General features: G+C 38.7%; 1 protein-coding gene across 2 annotated transcripts in view; it reads left to right on the top strand.

The window, feature by feature from the left end:
- BRWD1 (bromodomain and WD repeat domain containing 1) overlaps window positions 1-19,104 on the top strand; it is a 111,103-nt gene that overhangs the window by 37,094 nt on the left and 54,905 nt on the right. For both annotated transcript variants that reach the window (XM_044250915.1, XM_044250916.1), the window contains exons 11-18: window positions 1,169-1,269; window positions 2,066-2,106; window positions 2,965-3,063; window positions 5,809-5,959; window positions 6,224-6,358; window positions 10,336-10,464; window positions 11,082-11,307; window positions 17,009-17,194. In XM_044250915.1, coding sequence (XP_044106850.1) covers window positions 1,169-1,269; window positions 2,066-2,106; window positions 2,965-3,063; window positions 5,809-5,959; window positions 6,224-6,358; window positions 10,336-10,464; window positions 11,082-11,307; window positions 17,009-17,194 — 1,068 coding nt within the window. The remainder of the gene's footprint in view (window positions 1-1,168; window positions 1,270-2,065; window positions 2,107-2,964; window positions 3,064-5,808; window positions 5,960-6,223; window positions 6,359-10,335; window positions 10,465-11,081; window positions 11,308-17,008; window positions 17,195-19,104) is intronic.

Here is a 19,104-nt window from a genome sequence, read left to right on the forward strand (position 1 = left end):
TTAATTAAAGTTCCATCTGATGTATATGTATTTGGTTCTTTTTTTTTCAACACCATCCAGCAATTCTTCAGCACCAGCTGGGTGTCCTATAGTTCAGCTCTGTTCTGAGACCCTTTCTCTAAATAACAGTGTGTGATCCCACAGGTTAAGAGTTCAGTCCTCCAAGACCCCCACCCCCCACCCTGGTCAGACCCAGTTGTCAGCTGTGCTTCTGACCGACTGGCTAAAGACCAGAAGTTCCATGACTCCCTCCTTGGGTTTGATTATTTTGCTAGAACCGCTCACAGAACTCAGACATTTTACCAGATTTCCAGCTTATTATTAAAAGGATATAACTGAGTGACAGCCATGTGGAAGGGATGCAGAGGATAAAGTGTATGGACTCTCTAGACATGCTAGTCTTCCCAAATCTCCACATGGTCACCAGCCTGGAAGCTTTCTGAACACTGTCCTTTAGGTTTTTATGGAGTTCTGTTACATAGAAACAGTTGATTGAATCATTGGTGATTGATTCACCTCCCTTCTTCTCCCGCTCCTCAGAGGTCAGAAAAGTGGGACCAGAAGTTCCAACCTTCTAAACATGGTTGGTACTTCTCGCAGTCTGCACCCCCATTCTTAGGTGCTCTCCCTATCTACTTATTTATTTATTTATAAGACTATATTTATTTGACAGAGACCACAAGTAGTCAGAGAGGCAGTCAGAGAGAGAGAAGGAAGCAGGTTCCCTGCTGAGGGGAGAGCCTGATGCGGGGCTCGATCCCAGGACCCTGAGATCATGACCTGAGCCGAAGGCAGAGGCTTTAACCCACTAAGCCACTCAGGTGCCCCAAGAGTCACTTTATTAACATAAACTCCGGTATGGGTGAAATGGATTTGTTTTGAATATCAAGATACTTTCATCAATGTTGTTGCTTGGGAAATCCCAAGGGTTTTAGGAACTCTGTGCCAGAAACAGGAATGAAGACCAAATACATACATATTTTTTGTTATAAATTACATCACTCCGTATTACATTAATTTTAAAAAGTCTTTATATAGTGTGTTAGAAAATGGATCTATTGAGATAAACGTAATTTTGGAATAAAATATCTTGCTTAATTTGATCTAGAAATTTGGTTCAGATATTTGTTACACACTGAATTTTTAAACCTTAACATTTTTATTTCAGGTGGTATGTTTTTAGCCACAGGTAGTACTGATCATGTAATCAGAATGTATTTTTTGGGTTTTGAAGCACCTGAAAAAATCGCAGAACTTGAAAGCCACACTGTAAGTATTCATGTTATAAAATTCTATAAACTAATCATTAATATTCCTCTTGGTCCATAGTCAAATATTGCTAACAAAATTGTTATTCTAATTTTAAATGCAGGAGGGATTGCATATATAAAGGTGAAGGATATTATTGACGACTAAGTATATGACTGTGCTAGTATTTTGTGGTTATTTCAGCTTTAAGTTGAAAATCTTGATTATGACAATTTATTCGGGTGGGTTTAGTTTCAGGGGACTTACTCATTTTAATCACACTCATGAAATCAGAATGCTGTTAATGTATAGTAAGGTAGAATGCTGTTAATGTATAGTAAGGTAGTTAACTCTTAGGATTCTGGAATACTGCTTAGTAGTCAGGTTATCTTTTTTCCCATAGGAAGTTCTATGAAATTAATAGTTCCAAATCACTTTAAAAGAAAAAATTTTAAATATGTAAATAATTATCAAAGTAATGCCTTGTTTTCAGCTACTTTATGCTTTAATTACTTTTCTACATGTGAATTCTTAACAAATGTAGTTCTTTGTAAATACAGTTTTAGTATATGTGCTGCCGAAGTGAGCACGTAAATACAGTTTTAAACTTAGAAGGAAAGCTTCTCTTTTTATAGTCGTGTTATAGTTAGGTTTTTTGTGTGTAAATGTAGGAACGATGGTGCTAAGCAGCACAAGTGCACGTTCTTACTCTCAACTGTGCCTAAAAATGGAGTGGGTTTTTTTTGTTGTTGTTTTATTTACAAATAAGAGTGATCACCTTTGTGTTTGTTTTCTGCCCCATCCCACCCCCCCTTAGGATAAAGTTGATAGTATCCAGTTTTGTAACAATGGTGATCGGTAAGTGTGTGTGTGTGTGTGTGTGAGAGAGAGAGAGAGAGAGAGAGAGAGAGAGCGCGCGTCAGTGTGAATGTGCTTTGAGGCCGATCCGCTCTGGTTCATACTAGTACAGCTGATACCTGGCTGTGTGTACTGCAGGCACTTTAGTAGTAAGTGTATTAACTGAATGAAAAGTGTCTGCAGTGGGGGGAACACGTTAAGTACAGGTTTTTACAATTGTAGCTTCTACCAGGTCCTACGACCAATAGGAGCTCAACTATTAGGTATAAAGCTAATGAAGTTCCTTGTTTAAGTAAAAAAAATCTCTTCTAGCAGCCACCATGTTGTGTCATGTGACAGAATTGTCACTTTAATTATATACTCTCTTGGTCTCCAGTTTCTTTTAGGTGCCTTTCCTAAATTGCAGTTTTTAACACTTTCCTTTGTTAAAAGATGTATTTGTTTGAGTTTATCCTTTGTCGAGTTCATCCTTTGTTACAAGATGAATTTGTTTGAGTTTAGAATGAAGATGCTTACAGTGGAATTTTGCTCTCACTGATCTTCCCATACATCTTTTAATTCTTCCTGTTTGTTTTCCCCTCCATGTACTACTTGTACATTGTCTTCTCAAAACTCAGTCTATTTGACAGGCTGTTGGTTGAGTTTGAAAAGTGCTTTAACTGCAGAGGGCCAGGCAAATTAGAGCAAACCAGATTTTTTTCCTCATCAGATTTGCTCTAAATCCCTGTCTTTTGAATTAATACCTGTATGTTTCCCTGTGGTCAGGATGGCTACATTGAGAATGTCTTTTGCTTGTGATTTTGACTGTACTTTTTGGCATGTATGTGAATATAAGATCTTTTTTCTGAATTTTTTAAGGTTCTTAAGTGGTAGCAGAGATGGAACGGCACGGATTTGGAGATTTGAGCAGTTGGAGTGGAGAAGCATTTTATTGGATATGGCAACCCGAGTCTCAGGGTGAGTGGAGATGGTTTATAGGAAGCGGGTGCATCATAATTACGTGGTCTTTCTCTCCGGTGGTTGACAGCTTTGTCAGGGGATTGGAACCACCTCCATTAAAAGCGGTGATCTAAATGAGTGGCTACTTCCTACATATCTGATACATTAATACGTAAATCTCCTATATCCCAAAGAATTTATCCTTATGTTTATGTTTCTAGGACACTGCCTGGTCTAGGGTAGCACCATATCAAAGTTCTTCGAAAATCCTTATGTTTGCTTTACCTTTAATATTTATAGGGGAAATTAACTCCTCTGCTGTGACTCAAACAGTTTTATTTGGTATCAAAATAAATTTGATACTCATATTTTTGTGAAATGATCTGTGGTAGGGAATGTGGTAGAGAGAATATATACTAGAAATCTGATAATCCTTGTTCACAAATCACAACTCTACTGTTATTTAAAAATGCTCTATCTAGATACTCAAAAGCATCTTAGTGTGAGAATGAATGCTGTCAGTCCTTGACTGGTTGAAATAATGAAGGTTAATTCATTATTAAGAGGATAATTTGAAATCACATTTACCTGTGAACAATTATTTTATTAAGCAAAATAGGAATATCAGTGTAAAAACCTTAAGTCAAACATTTGAGGCTGGAAACTGCTGTTTTCTTAATGCCGTGGAGTGCTCTGCCTGTAATTCCTTCCAGAGGTGGAAATAATTCTTTTCTCATTTAAAGTTTTACATCTTCCCAGTCTTGTGAAGTAGAGTTTTCTGTATATAAGAACTCATCGGGGGACACCTGGGTGGCCCAGTAGGTTAACTCTCTGCCCTCAGCTCAGGTCATGATCCTTGGGGTCCTGGGATTGAGCCCTGCATGGGGAAATCCCTGCTTAGTGGGGAGCCTTCTCCCTCTGCCTGCTGGTTCCCCTGCTTGTGTGCTCTCTCCCTCTCTCTGGCAAATAAATAAAATCTAAAAAAAAAAAAAAAAAAAATCAGTGAGTATATTTGTTTTAGTGTTCTCATCTTGAGGGATCAACTTGATGAAGTAAAACAACGTCTATTTCTTCAAAGTTACTAACAGGTGATGCCTTTTAGTTTAAAATGAAGCATGGAATCTTAGCCTTTACTCCCCATTTTGTCTCTTCTGTTATAACTTTTTTTTTTTTTTTAAAGATTTTATTTATTTGACAGAGAGGGAACACAAGCCGGGGAAGTGGGAGAGGGAGAAGCAGGCTTCTAGCTGAGTAGGCAGCCCGATGCGGGGCTCTATTCCAGGATCCTGGGATCATGACCTGAGGTGAAGCAGCAGCTTAACTGACTGAGCCACCCAGGCACCCCTCTTCTGTTAAACTTTTACCGGACCAGTGCTTCCATTATGCTTATATGGATAGGTGTTACGTGGCACTTATTCTATATTCTTAACAGCTTTTTTCTTTAATTAAAATATATGTTTGTTTTATGTTACAATCTCTTAGGATATATTCTCTGATTTCAAAAGCAGTTGGGCTTTGCCTTTTCTCTGTGTTTTACTGACTACTATATTTTACAGAGAAACTTTGCACTTCATGTTCATAAAAGCTGCAAAGTATTGTAGACGTTTGGATCCAAGGCCATTCTTGCCAAGAGACCCCATAGTGTCACTCTGTATAGGAGTGTGAAGAGATGAGTACAGTTTTATTTCAAGTTCAAAAGATTGACTCTCTGTGTGTCCGTTTACTTGTCTAGACACGGGGGGATGTGAGGGTGCATTAGCTTCTTTCTGTCTTCCTAAAATTTCTTGTCATCTTCCCTGGAGAGAAAACACACAAAATTATTGCTGTTAGGGCTTGGGGTCAAGGGAAGGGAATAATAGAAAAGGGGTAGAGAGAAAAAACTTCGCTTTTATGAGCAGTGGTGATGTCCTAACACATGCCTTTATTCAAACCGAACTTTTTAAAAAAAAGATTTTATTTATTAACAAATAAATAATAAGTTAAATTAATTAATTAAACTAATTAAATTAGAGCATACATAAGCAGGGGGAGGGACAGAGTGGGAGGGAGAGAGAAACTTAAGCAGACTCCATGCCCAGTGTTTTATATGTGGTTCAGTCTCAGAACTCCGAGCTCATGACCTGAGCTGAAATCAGCAGTCACATGCTTAACCAACGGAACTACCCGGGCACCCCTGAAGAGTTTGTTTGTTTCAAAAATTTTGTTAGCGGGAGAAGAGTGCACGTGCGCAAGCAGGGGGAGTGTCAAGCAGAGGGAGAAGCAGGCTCCTTGCTGAGCAGGGAGCCTGATGTGGGACTGGATCTCAGGACCCTGGGATTATGACCTGAGCCAAAGGTAGACGCTTAACCAACTGAGCCACCCTGCGTCCCAGATCCCCTGAACTGTTTTTGTTGCTGTTGTTTTTAAAGATTTTATTTATCTGTTTTGTCAGACAGAGAGAATATAAGCAGGGGGAGTGGCAGGCAGAGGGAAAAGTAGGCTCCAGGGAGCCTGATGTGGGGCTCAATCCCAGGATCCTTGGATCATGACCTGAGCTGAAGGCAGATGCTTAACCATCTGAGCCACCCAGGCATCCCCCAAACTGCTTCTATAATTATCCCCTCCCCTTCCCAGTATTTGCCAAAATCTGTTTAGAGATAATCTGTTACGGGTCAGATGTATATTAGATACATAATCATGTATGGACATGAACTGCATTACTTCAGTTATTTTTGTGTTGATTGTACTTTTCAAATTAATTTGAATTGCTTATGTTTTTCTTAGGGACTTATCTTTGGAAGAGGAAAGGTTTATGAAACCCAAAGTAACAATGATCGCTTGGAATCAGAATGATAGCATTGTTGTCACAGCTGTGAATGATCATGTCCTTAAAGTGTGGAATTCTTACACAGGACAACTGCTTCATAATTTATTGGTAGGTGGTTTTCATATAATAAATCAAGATTTTTTTTGAACTATAATTTGATTTTTGAAACTATAAAATTAACGTATTAGCTATGTTTCATCCACTGGATCAAATGATTAGAAATTTGTAGGTATACTAATGTTTAGTCACTGTCATTAATACATTTTGAAAGCCCTTGTACACTGTGAAAATAAGGCTTTTTAATTTTTTTAAACTTAATAACTTGCACACCCTCCTTAACTCTTATGACTCTTATGACTTTGTTGAATAAAGGGACATGCTGATGAAGTATTTGTTTTGGAGACACATCCCTTTGATTCCAGAATTATGTTATCGGCAGGACATGATGGCAGCATATTTATATGGGATATTACAAAGGGCACCAAGATGAAACATTATTTTAATATGGTAAGTGAAGTGTATCTTCCTGTATGCTTACGTTGGTTTCAAGTATTTGGATTATGAAGTTAAGCCAGAAACCGATCTGCATGCTTGGCATTTTATATTCCTAGAAATCAGGATACCGAAAGCCTAATAAATATCTGACAGCCATATTTATATATGCTCATAAAATTCTGGGTGTAACTGAGTCACATGAGGGAAGGAGTTTTCAAAAGTCACTTATTTAGCCCCCTGTATATGTGTGGATGTATTTGAATTTGCTTAAATTGGTAAAAATATGGTAATTACGCACATTCTCACTATATTTATTAAAATATTTGGTAATAAAACATAATATTCAGTAAAGTCATCTAGGGAATCAGAAACATCATTTTGTTTTTCCAGCCTTTTTTCTTTTTGCATATGTAATATTCTAAAACCAAATTAGGATCCTGGTGCATATTTTTAGAATTTCTCATCTATAACCACAAAGCTAGTTACAAAATCAGCAAATTTAACGTTGATAAAGTAGCATTATATAATCAGCTTTATATTCAAATTTTGTCAGTTCTGGTAATGCCTTTTTAGTTACATTTGGCCCTTGGAGCAGTATTTAATTCAGGATTATGCTATGTTAAGTGGCTGTATAGTTCTAGGTTTCTTTCATCTTCAGCAATCCTTTTTTCCCCTATTTCTCACCTTTTAACTTTTTTGATGAGTGTAGACAAATAATGTTACAGAATATCTCTGTTTTGTCTACAGAACATCATGATTTGATTCTGTTACACCTTTTTGGTGGTGATTATTTTTTATAACTTTGTTTTTGGAGAGAGAACTTGCGAGTGTGTGAGAGGGTTGGAGAGGTGAAGGGGGAGAGAGAGAATCCCAGGTGGGCTGTACAGCCAGCGCAGAGCTGTACACGGGGCTGGATCTCAGGACCCTGAGATCATGATCTGAACTGAAATCAAGAGTCAGACACTTAACTGACTGAACCACCCAGGGTGTCCTGGTGGTGGTCATTTAAAATATTTGGTAAGGTGGCACTTGCCAGGTTTCCCCCACAATAAAATAGTTGTTTTTCCTCTTTGTAACTGTTTTTTTTTTTTTCCCCTCTTTGTAACTTTTAAGCCAATTTTTTCAGGAGGTATTTTGAGACTCTGTAAATACTCTATTCCTCATTGAACTTTTAACTCAAAAACATTAGCATGCACTGAAGGTTTTTAGTGGCATCATTCTTTCCATAGTTTTTAGTTGGCATTCTCACAGTTTTGTAATGTCTTTTTCATCTTGTGTACAGAATGTTTTCCAAAATCTTACATATATTTTTAAGAATTTGCAGTTAGGTGTTTGACTGTCAATTCAGCCTTTCTCAGAAGGCTACATAGCTAGTCAACCTACAGTTGTTCCCGTGTCAGCGGTTTCTTCAGTACGCACAGCCGGACCACTGTGGATGGCCAGGCACACAGCTGTTCGTGTAGACCTGTCATTATTTCCCGGGATAAATTCGGAGGGAGTGACTGCATAAAAGGATTTCTGTGTTGTCCAGACTGACGTTTGATGTGCATATGAGATGTTTTATAAAATTACTGTGCAGTTTATACTGAGCTCCAGTTCAAAGAGGACTTCCTTTTGGAGCCAGTCTACTTGCAGGGTGTAGGTGAGTGGTTCTTAGACCTTTTTGTGAAGGCCGCCTGAGTCCGTGTGTTCCGTGGCTTCTCTTTTAACCTTAAAATTTTCATTTCAGTATGCTTACTTTGGACACTTCTTGACAAACATTTTAAAATGCAGTATTCTATTTATTACCATAAAATGCACTGACAACTCAAATAACATGGCCGAATTGCACATGTGTAACTAGGCATCAAATTATTGGAAAAAAGCCTTTTTCAGCAAGTTTTTTTGTGGTCTTAAAATTTATAGGTATCTCCATTTTCTTAATTATCCTTTAGAATTCTTAAAGAACATTATGTTTTGAATTTAACTTAGCAAAGCAGAAAACTGCATTAATTTGGGCTTTAAGCATAATATAAGCTGAACAGTTTCTGAGCTAAAGAAGTCTCAAGTAGGCATTAGTGCTCTTACTTCCAGTGAGACATGTAAACTTCGCTGGGTGTACTGGCTTCTTCCTTTCCTTCTTTTATTTTTTTAAAAATTATTTATTTTAAAGTGCACACATGTGCATGCAAGCCGGTTGGGTAGGTGGGGTTCAGAGGGAGAGGGAGATATCTCAAGCAGACTCCCCATTGAGTGCAGAGCCTGACCCTAAGATCATGACCTGAGCTGAAATCAAGACTCAGATGCTCAGCTATCTGAGCGAGCCAGGCTGCGCTGAATTGAATTCTTAACTTTACTTCTCAGCTGAGAGGCTCTCAATTTTCTGTTAGATTACATAGGGTTATAAATTACTAACATTATAGTATTATGTTAAATACATCATAATTTTCAGTGTGATGTCTAGTTCTTTAAGCATAGTTGCAGGTTGCATTTTGTCAGGAATCATTGTGGAGGACTCTTCAAACTACACATAGACACCCAAGTTGGACTTGCTCTGTGAGAGCCTACTCAGGAAAATTTCCTTCTCTCTAGGTTCTTTAGCAACCTTTTGGTGCACTTAGGTCCACGTGTGTGACAGCAGAGGAGCTGCCACCATCTTTGACTTACCAGCCAATGGTCTGGGCCCCGCCTCTGCTTTCCTTGGAGTGGAGGTTCCCAAGGGGTGCCAAGTGGTGCTGGGACATGGGGTGGGCTGTGGTGGAGATGGCGCCTCAAAGGACTGTGTCGTGGATCTGTGTTCCTATGTTTTAACAAAAAAATGGGAAGAAAGATATGTATAGCATTTATTCCTTTTTATGTTGTTAGAGTATACGAGTTTATATACGTGCTGTGTGTGCACAAAATAGGGAAGTGCCTTAAATATCCCAGTAACTTAATTTCTAAGTTTGTTAATTGGTAGCCGCTTGTGGGTGAAGTGTTGCTTTTCAAGCAAATGTTTGGGCATGGCATGAGTTTGTTTGGGCAGTGAGTGAGTGGAGGATTCACTTTCCAGCATTGATCAAACTTACCCTAAAGTTTAGTTTTTGCACAGTTACAGGCTCAGACGACAAATAGGCATAGATTTAAGCTGTTAGTGAAACAGCTCACTTAACTATAAGTTGGTAGTCTTAAATTCACATAATTTCAGTTTAAGAGCAAGAATAAAGCTGAAGAGCAGTCCGGGTAAGGCAGCAGTCACGATGTAATTGGCGCGTCCTTCCTGAGTCTGCGGTGGTTTGCGGTAAGGTAAGGTGGTTTGCAGGCATTTCTGCACACCGTGTGACTCAGCAGCTTTCCACCTTGCACAGTGGTCAGTCCTCTTTGTGGAAAGTTTAAATTCTGGAAAAGTACTGATTTTAGTTCATGAATACCACACTTACTGATCTATAATCATTTATCTTGTGGGTTGTCAATAGCCTTTTGCTATACATTAAAACAGAAGTTTATGAAATTGCTTGTCATTCACTTTTAAGAAGTGAAGAAAGCCTTTGCTTTGGATTGGCTTATAATGTCTACGGCCATACCACCCTGAACACGCCCGATCTCGTCTGATCTCGGAAGCTAAGCAGGGTCGGGCCTGGTTAGTACTTGGATGGGATTGGCTTATGATCTTTCATTCTGTGGTTCTGAGAACCCATTCTTGGACTACCTTTCAAGATTTTTTCTAGTCTAGTGGTATCTGAAATGAATTTTATTTTCTGAAAATACTACCATGTGCATAATGCAAAAGTTCTTTTTAAATATTTTCTTTCAGAAGTGATACATTTGGGGACACCTTGGTGCCTCAGTTGGTTAAGTGTCTGACTCTTATCTCAGCTCAAGCCTTCATGAGTTCAAGCCCCTCATTGAACTCATTGAAAGAAAAAGTAATATTTATAGTGACATGAAAACAAAAAATTTTGTTTGTTAAATTTTGATAAAGCAAAAGCACTCATGTAGAATTGGTTTTAACTTTTCCTTCCTTTTCCTAGATTGAAGGACAAGGACATGGAGCTGTCTTTGACTGTAAGTTTTCACAGGATGGACAGCATTTTGCCTGTACAGATTCTCATGGACACCTTCTGATATTTGGTTTTGGATGCAGCAAGCCATATGAAAAGGTCTTTTTAATTTTTTTGTGGCATTTTAACCACTTTTAGTATTTATTTATTTATTTATTTTGATAGAGAGAGATCACAAGTAGGCAGAGAGGCAGGCAAGAGAGAGAGGGGGAAGCAGGCTCCCCGCTGAGCAGAGCCCGATGTGGGGCTCGATCCCAGGACCCTGAGATCATGACCCGAGCCGAAGGCAGAGGCTTAAACCACTGAGCCACCCAGGCGCCCCTTTTAACCACTTTTAAAAAATTTTAATTCCAGTGTAGTTTAACAGACAGTGTTATATTAGCTTCATAGTGATTCAGCAATTCTGTGTATTACTCCGTGCTCATCAAGATAAGTGTACTCTTAATCTCATTCATCTGTTTCACCCATCTGCCTGCCCACCTCCCTCTGGTAAACCATCTGTTGTCTATAGTAGGAGTCTGTTTTTTGGTTTGTCTGGAAAAGGTCATTCTTAGTACTTTTTTATAGTAGTAGAATAAGTAGTTATGAAGGATGTTTTAAAAATAGGTGTACTGATTTGGTTTCATTGTTTTTTCAAATTATAAGTAACTTTAATATTTGTATTCTTTAACATGTACAAACCTCAAAATGTCAATTTGTAAACACCTTTTTTTCAGATTCCTGATCAGATGTTCTTCCATACTGACTATCGACCACTGATTAGAGATTCTAATAATTATGTCTTAGATGAGCAAACTCAGCAGGCTCCTCACCTTATGCCTCCACCATTCTTGGTAGATGTAGATGGAAATCCTCACCCAACTAAGTATCAGAGATTAGTACCAGGTCGAGAAAATTCTGCGGATGAACATTTGGTTCCACAGCTAGGCTATGTGGCAACAAGTAAGTGAAAAAAAATTTTTTCTTTCACTTCTTATTTGAAAAATGTTAAAAAATAATATACAGAACTCACATACTTTTAGACTTACCAGATATTAATAGTTTGCAGTATTTGTTTTATCATTCTCTCTCTAGATACATATAATTGTTTTTAACCATTTGGGTGATAAGTTCTCGACTGCATGATCATTTATCCCTAAATACTTCATATGTGTTTTCTAAGAAAAAGCTATTTTCTTAGTAACCATAAGTAGTTACCATCATTTAACACTGATGTAATACTGTTGCTAAGTCTGTGGTCTGTGATCAAATTTTGTCTGTTACTCTGTGCCTGTTAAGACTTTCATTGTTCTTCCCTGATGTGGATCTCAGTTGGGCACTGCACCTTAAATTTATCCTTGGTGAAGTTCAGGTTGTGCTTTTTAAAAAAAGTTTTATTTATTTATTTTTGCATAATCTCTACACCTAGTGTGGGGCTCAAAGTCATGACCCCAAGGTGAAGAATGATGTGCTCTTTTGACCGAGCCAGCAAGGCGCACCCCCAGGTTGTACAGTTTTTGATAGAATACAGTGTAAATGATGATGTCGCCTTCCTGGGGCGTCAGGTCAGGGTGCTGAGGATTGTGCTTTGTCCAAATGTTGGTGATGTTGTCTTTGCAAACTTGGTTAAGGTGCCCGTCAAGTTTTCCAGTACAGAGTTATTTTCCTCTTTGTAATTGATTAGAAATTTGTGGGGAGATACGATGTAAATAACCTGTTCCTTACCAAACTTTACCTTTAAGTTTTAGGATCCATTGATGATTTTTGCCTGAATCAGTTCTAAAGGTTGCAAAATGGTTGTTTTCCAGCTCTGTTGTCATTCCATATGCATTTTATTAGTTTATATGTTTATGTAGTTCAGATTTAGGGGTTGTTATATAAGGGGTTATAATCCATAATGGTCATTATTTGTTGCTCGTACTAGTTTTAGATTTGAGTGTGAGAGTCTCTTCAGGCTGACTGTTCCCTTTCCTGAGTCCCTTGAACACTTTTTCCTTTCTGACACAAGGTGTTTGAGTCCCATCTTGCTCTTGGTCCTAGTCAAGGGCAGAGTTTTTGTTTTGTATTTATTCCTAGCAGTGTAGTGTTTCTCCATACAGATGTTATTAAGCAAAGAAAAAAAATGCTTGTTTTGTTCGGATGAGGTTTGTTTTACTAAAAGTTAATCACCAGTTATCACTATGTGTTTACTGTTTTAAGTGTTTAATTTTTTATTAGCTTAATTGAAGTATAGCTTACATAAAATAAAATTCATGAGTTTTAACTGTACAGGTCACATGAGTTTGGCAGCTGTTAAACAATCACAAAACCACCACCATAATCAAGGTATAGAATGTTTCCAGTGTCCTCAAAAGTTTTTTTGGGCCTTTTAAAGCAAAATTAATTTATTTTTTATTTTGATTTACACTCAATTATTAACATACAGTGTATTAGTTGTAGAGGTAGAAGCCAGTGATTCATCAGGCTTATATATATACAACACCCAGTGCTCTTTACCTCCCAAGCCCTCCTTAATGGCCATCACCCAGTCACCTCATCCCCCCCATCCCCCCCCCGCTCCCCCGCCTCCGGCAGCCCTGTTTGTTTCCTGTGATTCTCTTACGGTTTATCTTCCTCTCTGATTTTGTCTTTATCCTTTCCCCTCTTCCCCTGTGACCCTTTGTTTTGCTTCTCAAATTCCAAATGTGCGTGACATCATAGGATAATTCTCTTTCTCTGACTTATTTTGCTTAGCATAATACCCTCTAGTTCCATCCACATTGTTGCAAATGGCAAGATTTCAATTTTTTGATGGCCGAGTAATATTCCATCATGTGTACACACACACGCGCACACACACACACATACACACACACAGCATCTCCTTTATCCATTCATCTGTTGATGGACATCTGGGCTTTCTGCATAGTTTGGCTGTTGTGGACGTCACTGCTGTATACCTTGGGGCGCAGGTTCTGTTGGACCTTTTTGGAATCTTCTCCAGGTCACTTGTAATGACTATTCTGTTTTGTCACTTTTATTTTGTCTCTTTGAGGAATTTTGTATAAATGGAATTGTATAATATTAAATCTTTTGTGTCTGGCTTCTTAGCATGGTGCTTTGGAGATTCATTTTTGTTGGACAAATCAGTTGTTTTTTTTTTTTCCTGTTTGTTAGTGAACTATGGTATGTGTATACCCTTATTTATTCATTAACAGCTGAAGGACAGTTGGCTTTTCCCCACTCTGATACTTCATCATTCCTTATAATAACCCCAAACTACATGTGGGTTTATCTTATGTCCTTCTTTGGTTCTATTAGTTTTTGCTTTATGTATTTTAAAGTTTTTTTTTTTTTTAAATTTGACAGACAGAGATCACAAGTAGGCAGAGAGGCAGGCAGAGAGAGAGGAAGAAGCAGGCTCCTTGCTGAGCAGAGAGCCCGATATGGGGCTCGATCCCAGGACCCTGAGATCATGACCTGAGCCGAAGGCAGAGGCCTTAACCCACTGAGCCACCCAGGCGCCCCTATTTTAAAGTTTTAAAAAATTTTTTATTTTTTTAAGATTTTGTTTATTTGAGGGGTGCCTGGGTGGTTCAGTGGGTTAACGTCTTTGCTTTCAGCTTGGGTCATGATCTCAGGGTCCTGGGATCGAGCCCTGGGTCAGGCTCTCTGCTCAGCGTGGAGCCTCCTCCTTCCCTTCCCTCTCTCGCCTACTTGTGATCTCTGTCAAACAAATAAAATCTTAAAAAAAAAAAAAAAGATTTTGTCTATTTGTTTGCTAGATAGTACAGTAGGCAGAGCATCAGACAGAGGGAGAGGGAGAAGCAGGCTGTCCACTGAACAGGAGCCTGAGGCAGGGCTTGATCCCAGGACCCTTGGATCCTGACCTGAGCCAAAGGCAGCCGCTTAACCAACTCAGCCACCCAGACATCACTTAAAGTTCTGTTTTTAGGTGCAGACACATTTCAGATTACCCTCTGAGTGAATTCTTCTATCATTATGAATTTTTCCTCTTTTTTTCTTGGTATTATTCTTTCTTTTGAAGACTTTTTCTTTATTTTGTGTTTATGTGCCAGTCCACCCAGTTTTGATGAGTATTGTCATGGTGTAGCTTCTCAGTTTTTGTAACCGATTTGTGTCTTCATATTAAAACAAATTTCGTGTAGGCACCAATCCAGTTCAACAACCTATTTGTTAATTGGAAAATGGAGACCATTTACGGTTAATAAAATTATTAGTATCGTCAGGGTTAATTCTCTACCATTTTGCTCTTTTTTTCTCTTTATCCTTTTCTGTCCTTTTTTTTTTCCTGCCTTGTGTGAAATTGATTACCTTTTAGTATTTCATATTATCTCTTCTAATGTCTTCTGTTGGTCTTACTTATTTCTAATGGCAGGACAGGAATTATCAGTGTGTGGGTTTGCAGATCTGTGGTTTTATCCATGACCTTTTTTATGGAGTCTTTAAGGTCGTAACTATTTTTGTAATAATATGGAAATATTATTTACTTTTTTAAAAGTGTTGACAATTGCACTGGTGTTACGGAGGCGGTGGTGCATGGAACTTCTGGCGCCGCACCACTCGCGGTCACCGCATTCTTCATTGCCTTAAACACATATTTTTAACTGTTCTGAGTTTTAGAATTGGAAGTATGCATTAAACAATTCTGCTGTATATTCCAAAGTTTATCTGTTCTGGCTAGTGCGAACACGGACTATTTCCACTTCTGTGAGAGCGCTGGAAATTTTTTGGGAAACTACCTTTTCATGTTTTTCTCCTTAGTATGGTGGAGTTTTACCCAGTGTGTGCACATACCATTATTTAGTCAAAGAATCATTCAACTTTAGTGTGTATCTCTTGAGATTTCTGTGCAATTCAGTCTTCTGTGATGTTCAGTCCTGCATTTTATTTATTTATTTAAGATTTTATTTATTGATTTGGCAGAGAAAGACACAGTGAGAGAAGGAACACAAGCAGGGGGAGTGGATGAGGGAAAAGCAGGCTTTCCACTGTGCAGGGAGCCCGAGGCTCGACTCTAGGACCCTGGGATCATGCAGGGATGGGGAGGACTAGAGGTGTCCTTTTCTACTGTTTTCCCTTTGGTTCCATTTGTGGTCTTAGGAATCTTTTTTTATTCCCAGTTCTAATTAAAACCTTCTTAACATTTTAGATTAGGGTTCCACTTTTTGCTTTCTTAGCTCATTTTTTGAAAATTTAAAAAAAAAATTCGTGATTTTAAGATAGATTAGGACATTTAGCTCTTGTAAGTTCTTCACTGATTGCCATGGTAAAATGGAGATGTTATCCATAGATATAAGGGAATTTAACTCAGATAGTAGAATGCAAATATTTTTTTCCTGAAATTAGTACATGACATTTTTTAGTTTCTGTATCTGTTACTGTGGTGGCTAGTTTATATTTTGCATTCTTTTTGCTAATACCCTATCAATTTCAGTCTGTTAGGGTTCTCCTTGTAAGTTGCTCGGGGTGTGGTCTGTATCCTATGTTATGTTCAAAGAAGATGCATTTTATATGGGAGGCTATGTCAGGAATTGTTTGCATGAAAAAGTTAGCATTTATTTATTTATTTATTCATTTAAAGATTTTCTTTATTTGACGGACAGAGATCACAGGTAGGCAGAGAGGCAGGCAGATAGAGGGGAAGAAGCAGGCTTCCCGCTAAGCAGAGAGCCCAATACGGGGCTCGATCCCAGGACCCTGGGATCATGACCTGAGCCGAAGGCAGAGGCTTTAACCCACTGAGCCACCCAGGTGCCCCGAAAAAGTTAGCATTTAGATAATTTTCCAGACCCCACAGCCATGTAACACTTTTTATCCACTAATGTTGACCGAACCTGTTATTTCAAAAATGAAGAAGCAAAGGCACTTTAAAAAAAATCTGATTTTGTACTTTGGGTACTGGCTAGGCTAAAAGCATACCTAAGAAACAGAGTAACTTAAGCTTAATCCAGAGGTATGTGTGCGTACCTCCCTCAAGACCCTTGGATGGCAAGAGGTACAGCTGTAGTTGGTTGAAGAGTATTACACTTTTGTTTCTTTCTTAAGAGAGTAGAGGAGAAATACCTCTGCTTTCCTCTACATCAGAAATCATACATTGTTGCTCTGGTCTTGTCAGAGACTTTGAGAAATAAGAGTTAATGAAGTGTATCTTAGGTGAGGCAAGGGGAGTGTTAGTGTGAAGCAGCAAAATAAAGCTTCCACTGAAACTCTCACATGTTCCCATGTGCTCACTTCAGGGGTTTCAGAGGCTCTTGAGGTTTTTGTGGTGGTTGGTATATAGGAAGGGTTTTGTTTGCTTTGAATCTTTTCTCTGATCCAATTATTTATGAATATATAGAATATTTTTTATTGCTTATTCATTATTTTTTTAAAGATTTTATTTATTTGCAAGCACACGCTCACTCATGAGCTGAGGGGAGAGGGAGGAGCAGGCTCTGTGCTGAGCTGGGAGCCTGATGTGGGGCTCGATCCCTGGACCCCGGGATCGGGACCTGAGCTGAAGGCTGATGCCCAACCAGCTGAGCTGCTCAAGCACCCCAGTCATTTATGTTTTTTTAAAGAAATTTGATCATTGCTAATATAATTTTAATTTTAGTCTATTGAAGGTTTGTTTTCCTATTCATGTTTATTATAATTTTGTGTTACGGCTGTGATTGTACAGGTGACGGAGAGGTAATTGAACAGATTATAAGCCTGCAAACCAATGATAGTGGTGAGCGGAGCCCAGAGTCCAGTGTTCTTGATGGAATGATTAGACAGTTGCAGCAGCAGCAGGATCAGAGAATGGGGGCCGATCAGGACGCTCTTCCAAGTGGACTTCCAAGTGGAGAAGAAACCCCCCGAAGAGGTAAGATGTATGAGAAGTGTTTTGTCTTAATATGCTGAAATCAAAGAGTAAACGAAGTCATTTTTTAGGTACATGAGGTGTGAAAAATTATAAGTGTATTTTTCTAACTTTAGTAACCTTAAGGTAACTTCATTAGGCGTGAAGTTGATGTACTGGCAAATGGACACTTGATTTTCAAGTACTTTGAAAGTCTATTAAAACTTTTTTGCTCTAAAACAAGAGTATTTTCAAAATTGTATTAAATGAGTTAAGAATTTTTTTTTTAAAAGGATACAATTCTAGGTTTCCCTTTAAATGCTTTTAATTAAAAAAAAAAAAAAAAAAAATTAGTTGCGTAGAGCATGATGTGTTTCTTATGGAACCAGAAGGCTTGAAGTGAGTTTTCAGGGTGAGGTTCTTGACCTTAGAATATAGTATTAGTTACTTCAGTAGTGGGAGTAATGGAGGGGTGCTGACCGTGATTATGCAGATGGAAACTCTGGGGAAAGGAAGTGCCTGTGGGAGATGAGGGAAGCCTCAAGTGCCACAGAGGTCATCCCTGCCATGTCATACTGTGCAGGGTACTTGGCCCCGAATTTCTGTATCTTTCCTTGACCTGTGTTTCCACGTGTCTACAGAAAAGAAAAAGCAAATTCTCCCAACAGACAGGTTAAGTATTTTGGGCAGGAATACTGCAAGTTGATGCTGTGTTCTTCTCTGCCCTTTTTTTTCCACCTTGACAATATATTCTGGCAATCAGTCCATATTCATTCACAGCACTTCCTCATCCTTTTTTATGGCTTCATAGTACTCTAGTGTGTGGAATAACTGTTCTTTGTGATTAATCTGTTTATGACGATTTCAGTTATTTCTCAGACTTGGTATTTGCAAGTGATATAAATAACCTGTTTCTTCACATTGTTGGAGAATAATACTATAACTTGAGCAGTTAAATTTATAATTTATTCTTGGTTCTTAATTCAAAATGTGTTTCTTAAATATCGGTATATTTTAATACAGGTATTTGGATTAATAGGGGCCTTTTAGGGGTCCTGAGGGTGCTCAGTCGGTTAAGCGTCCCAACTCTTGATACCAGCTTGGGTCTTGGTCTCAGGGTTATGAGTTCAAGCCCCACGTTGGGCTCCATACTGGATATGGAGCCTACGTAAAAAAAAAAAAAAAAAAAAATAGAGTTATAGAACGTTCTCTTCAGTAGATGAAGTGTGGTGCAATGCAAGTTGGTTCACATTTGATTGGTAAACAGAATGCTGTACCTAGAAGGACTCGGGGTTTTTGTTCAGTCATGTGGGTTTTGCCCTGGCCCAGAAAAGCTGGCAGAGTTGGAGTAGAATTTTATAGCCTCCTGCAGACAAGGATATAGCCCCAGTTTCTCTGTTGCATTAATAGCAGAAGCCCCTTCTTCTGGGATTTTAAGAGAACAGGCACTTGATCTGTGACACCTGCCACCACGTTGGTCTCCATTCTTCATCTTGCTGACCTCCACTCACGAGGGGTTGCCCTGTCTCCTCTGCCCACCTGATCAGCTCTGCACAGGCGTGGGGCTCGCTGCTGTCCGCATTGTCCTGTCCTCCACCCTCTCAGCTCCAGTTCAAGTGCTGCCAGCTTTCCCCACTCTGCGTTTTGGGAAGTTTTCATATCCACTCTGGCAGCTTACCTGCCTGAGTGGCTCAGATTATCTCTTAAAGTCACAAGTGATGTTCGTGTTTGAGCTCTTGTTATAAAGCCGCTACAGTTTGAGGAGACTATGCTGCAATGCTAAATTTTCCAGAAAGATGTGTTTTTAGTGTACAGGTTTGAAGAAGGCAGAGCCTTTAGGATGGCAAATACGGCATTATCGTAGAAAATACCATAAAAGATTTTAAGGAGTCTAGTAAAAATGGAAGTTGAAGTTCATGTTTGTTCTGTATTCT

This window comes from Neovison vison, chromosome 6, assembly GCF_020171115.1.
Source record: "Neovison vison isolate M4711 chromosome 6, ASM_NN_V1, whole genome shotgun sequence".
Classification (NCBI taxonomy): Eukaryota; Metazoa; Chordata; class Mammalia; order Carnivora; family Mustelidae; genus Neogale; species Neogale vison.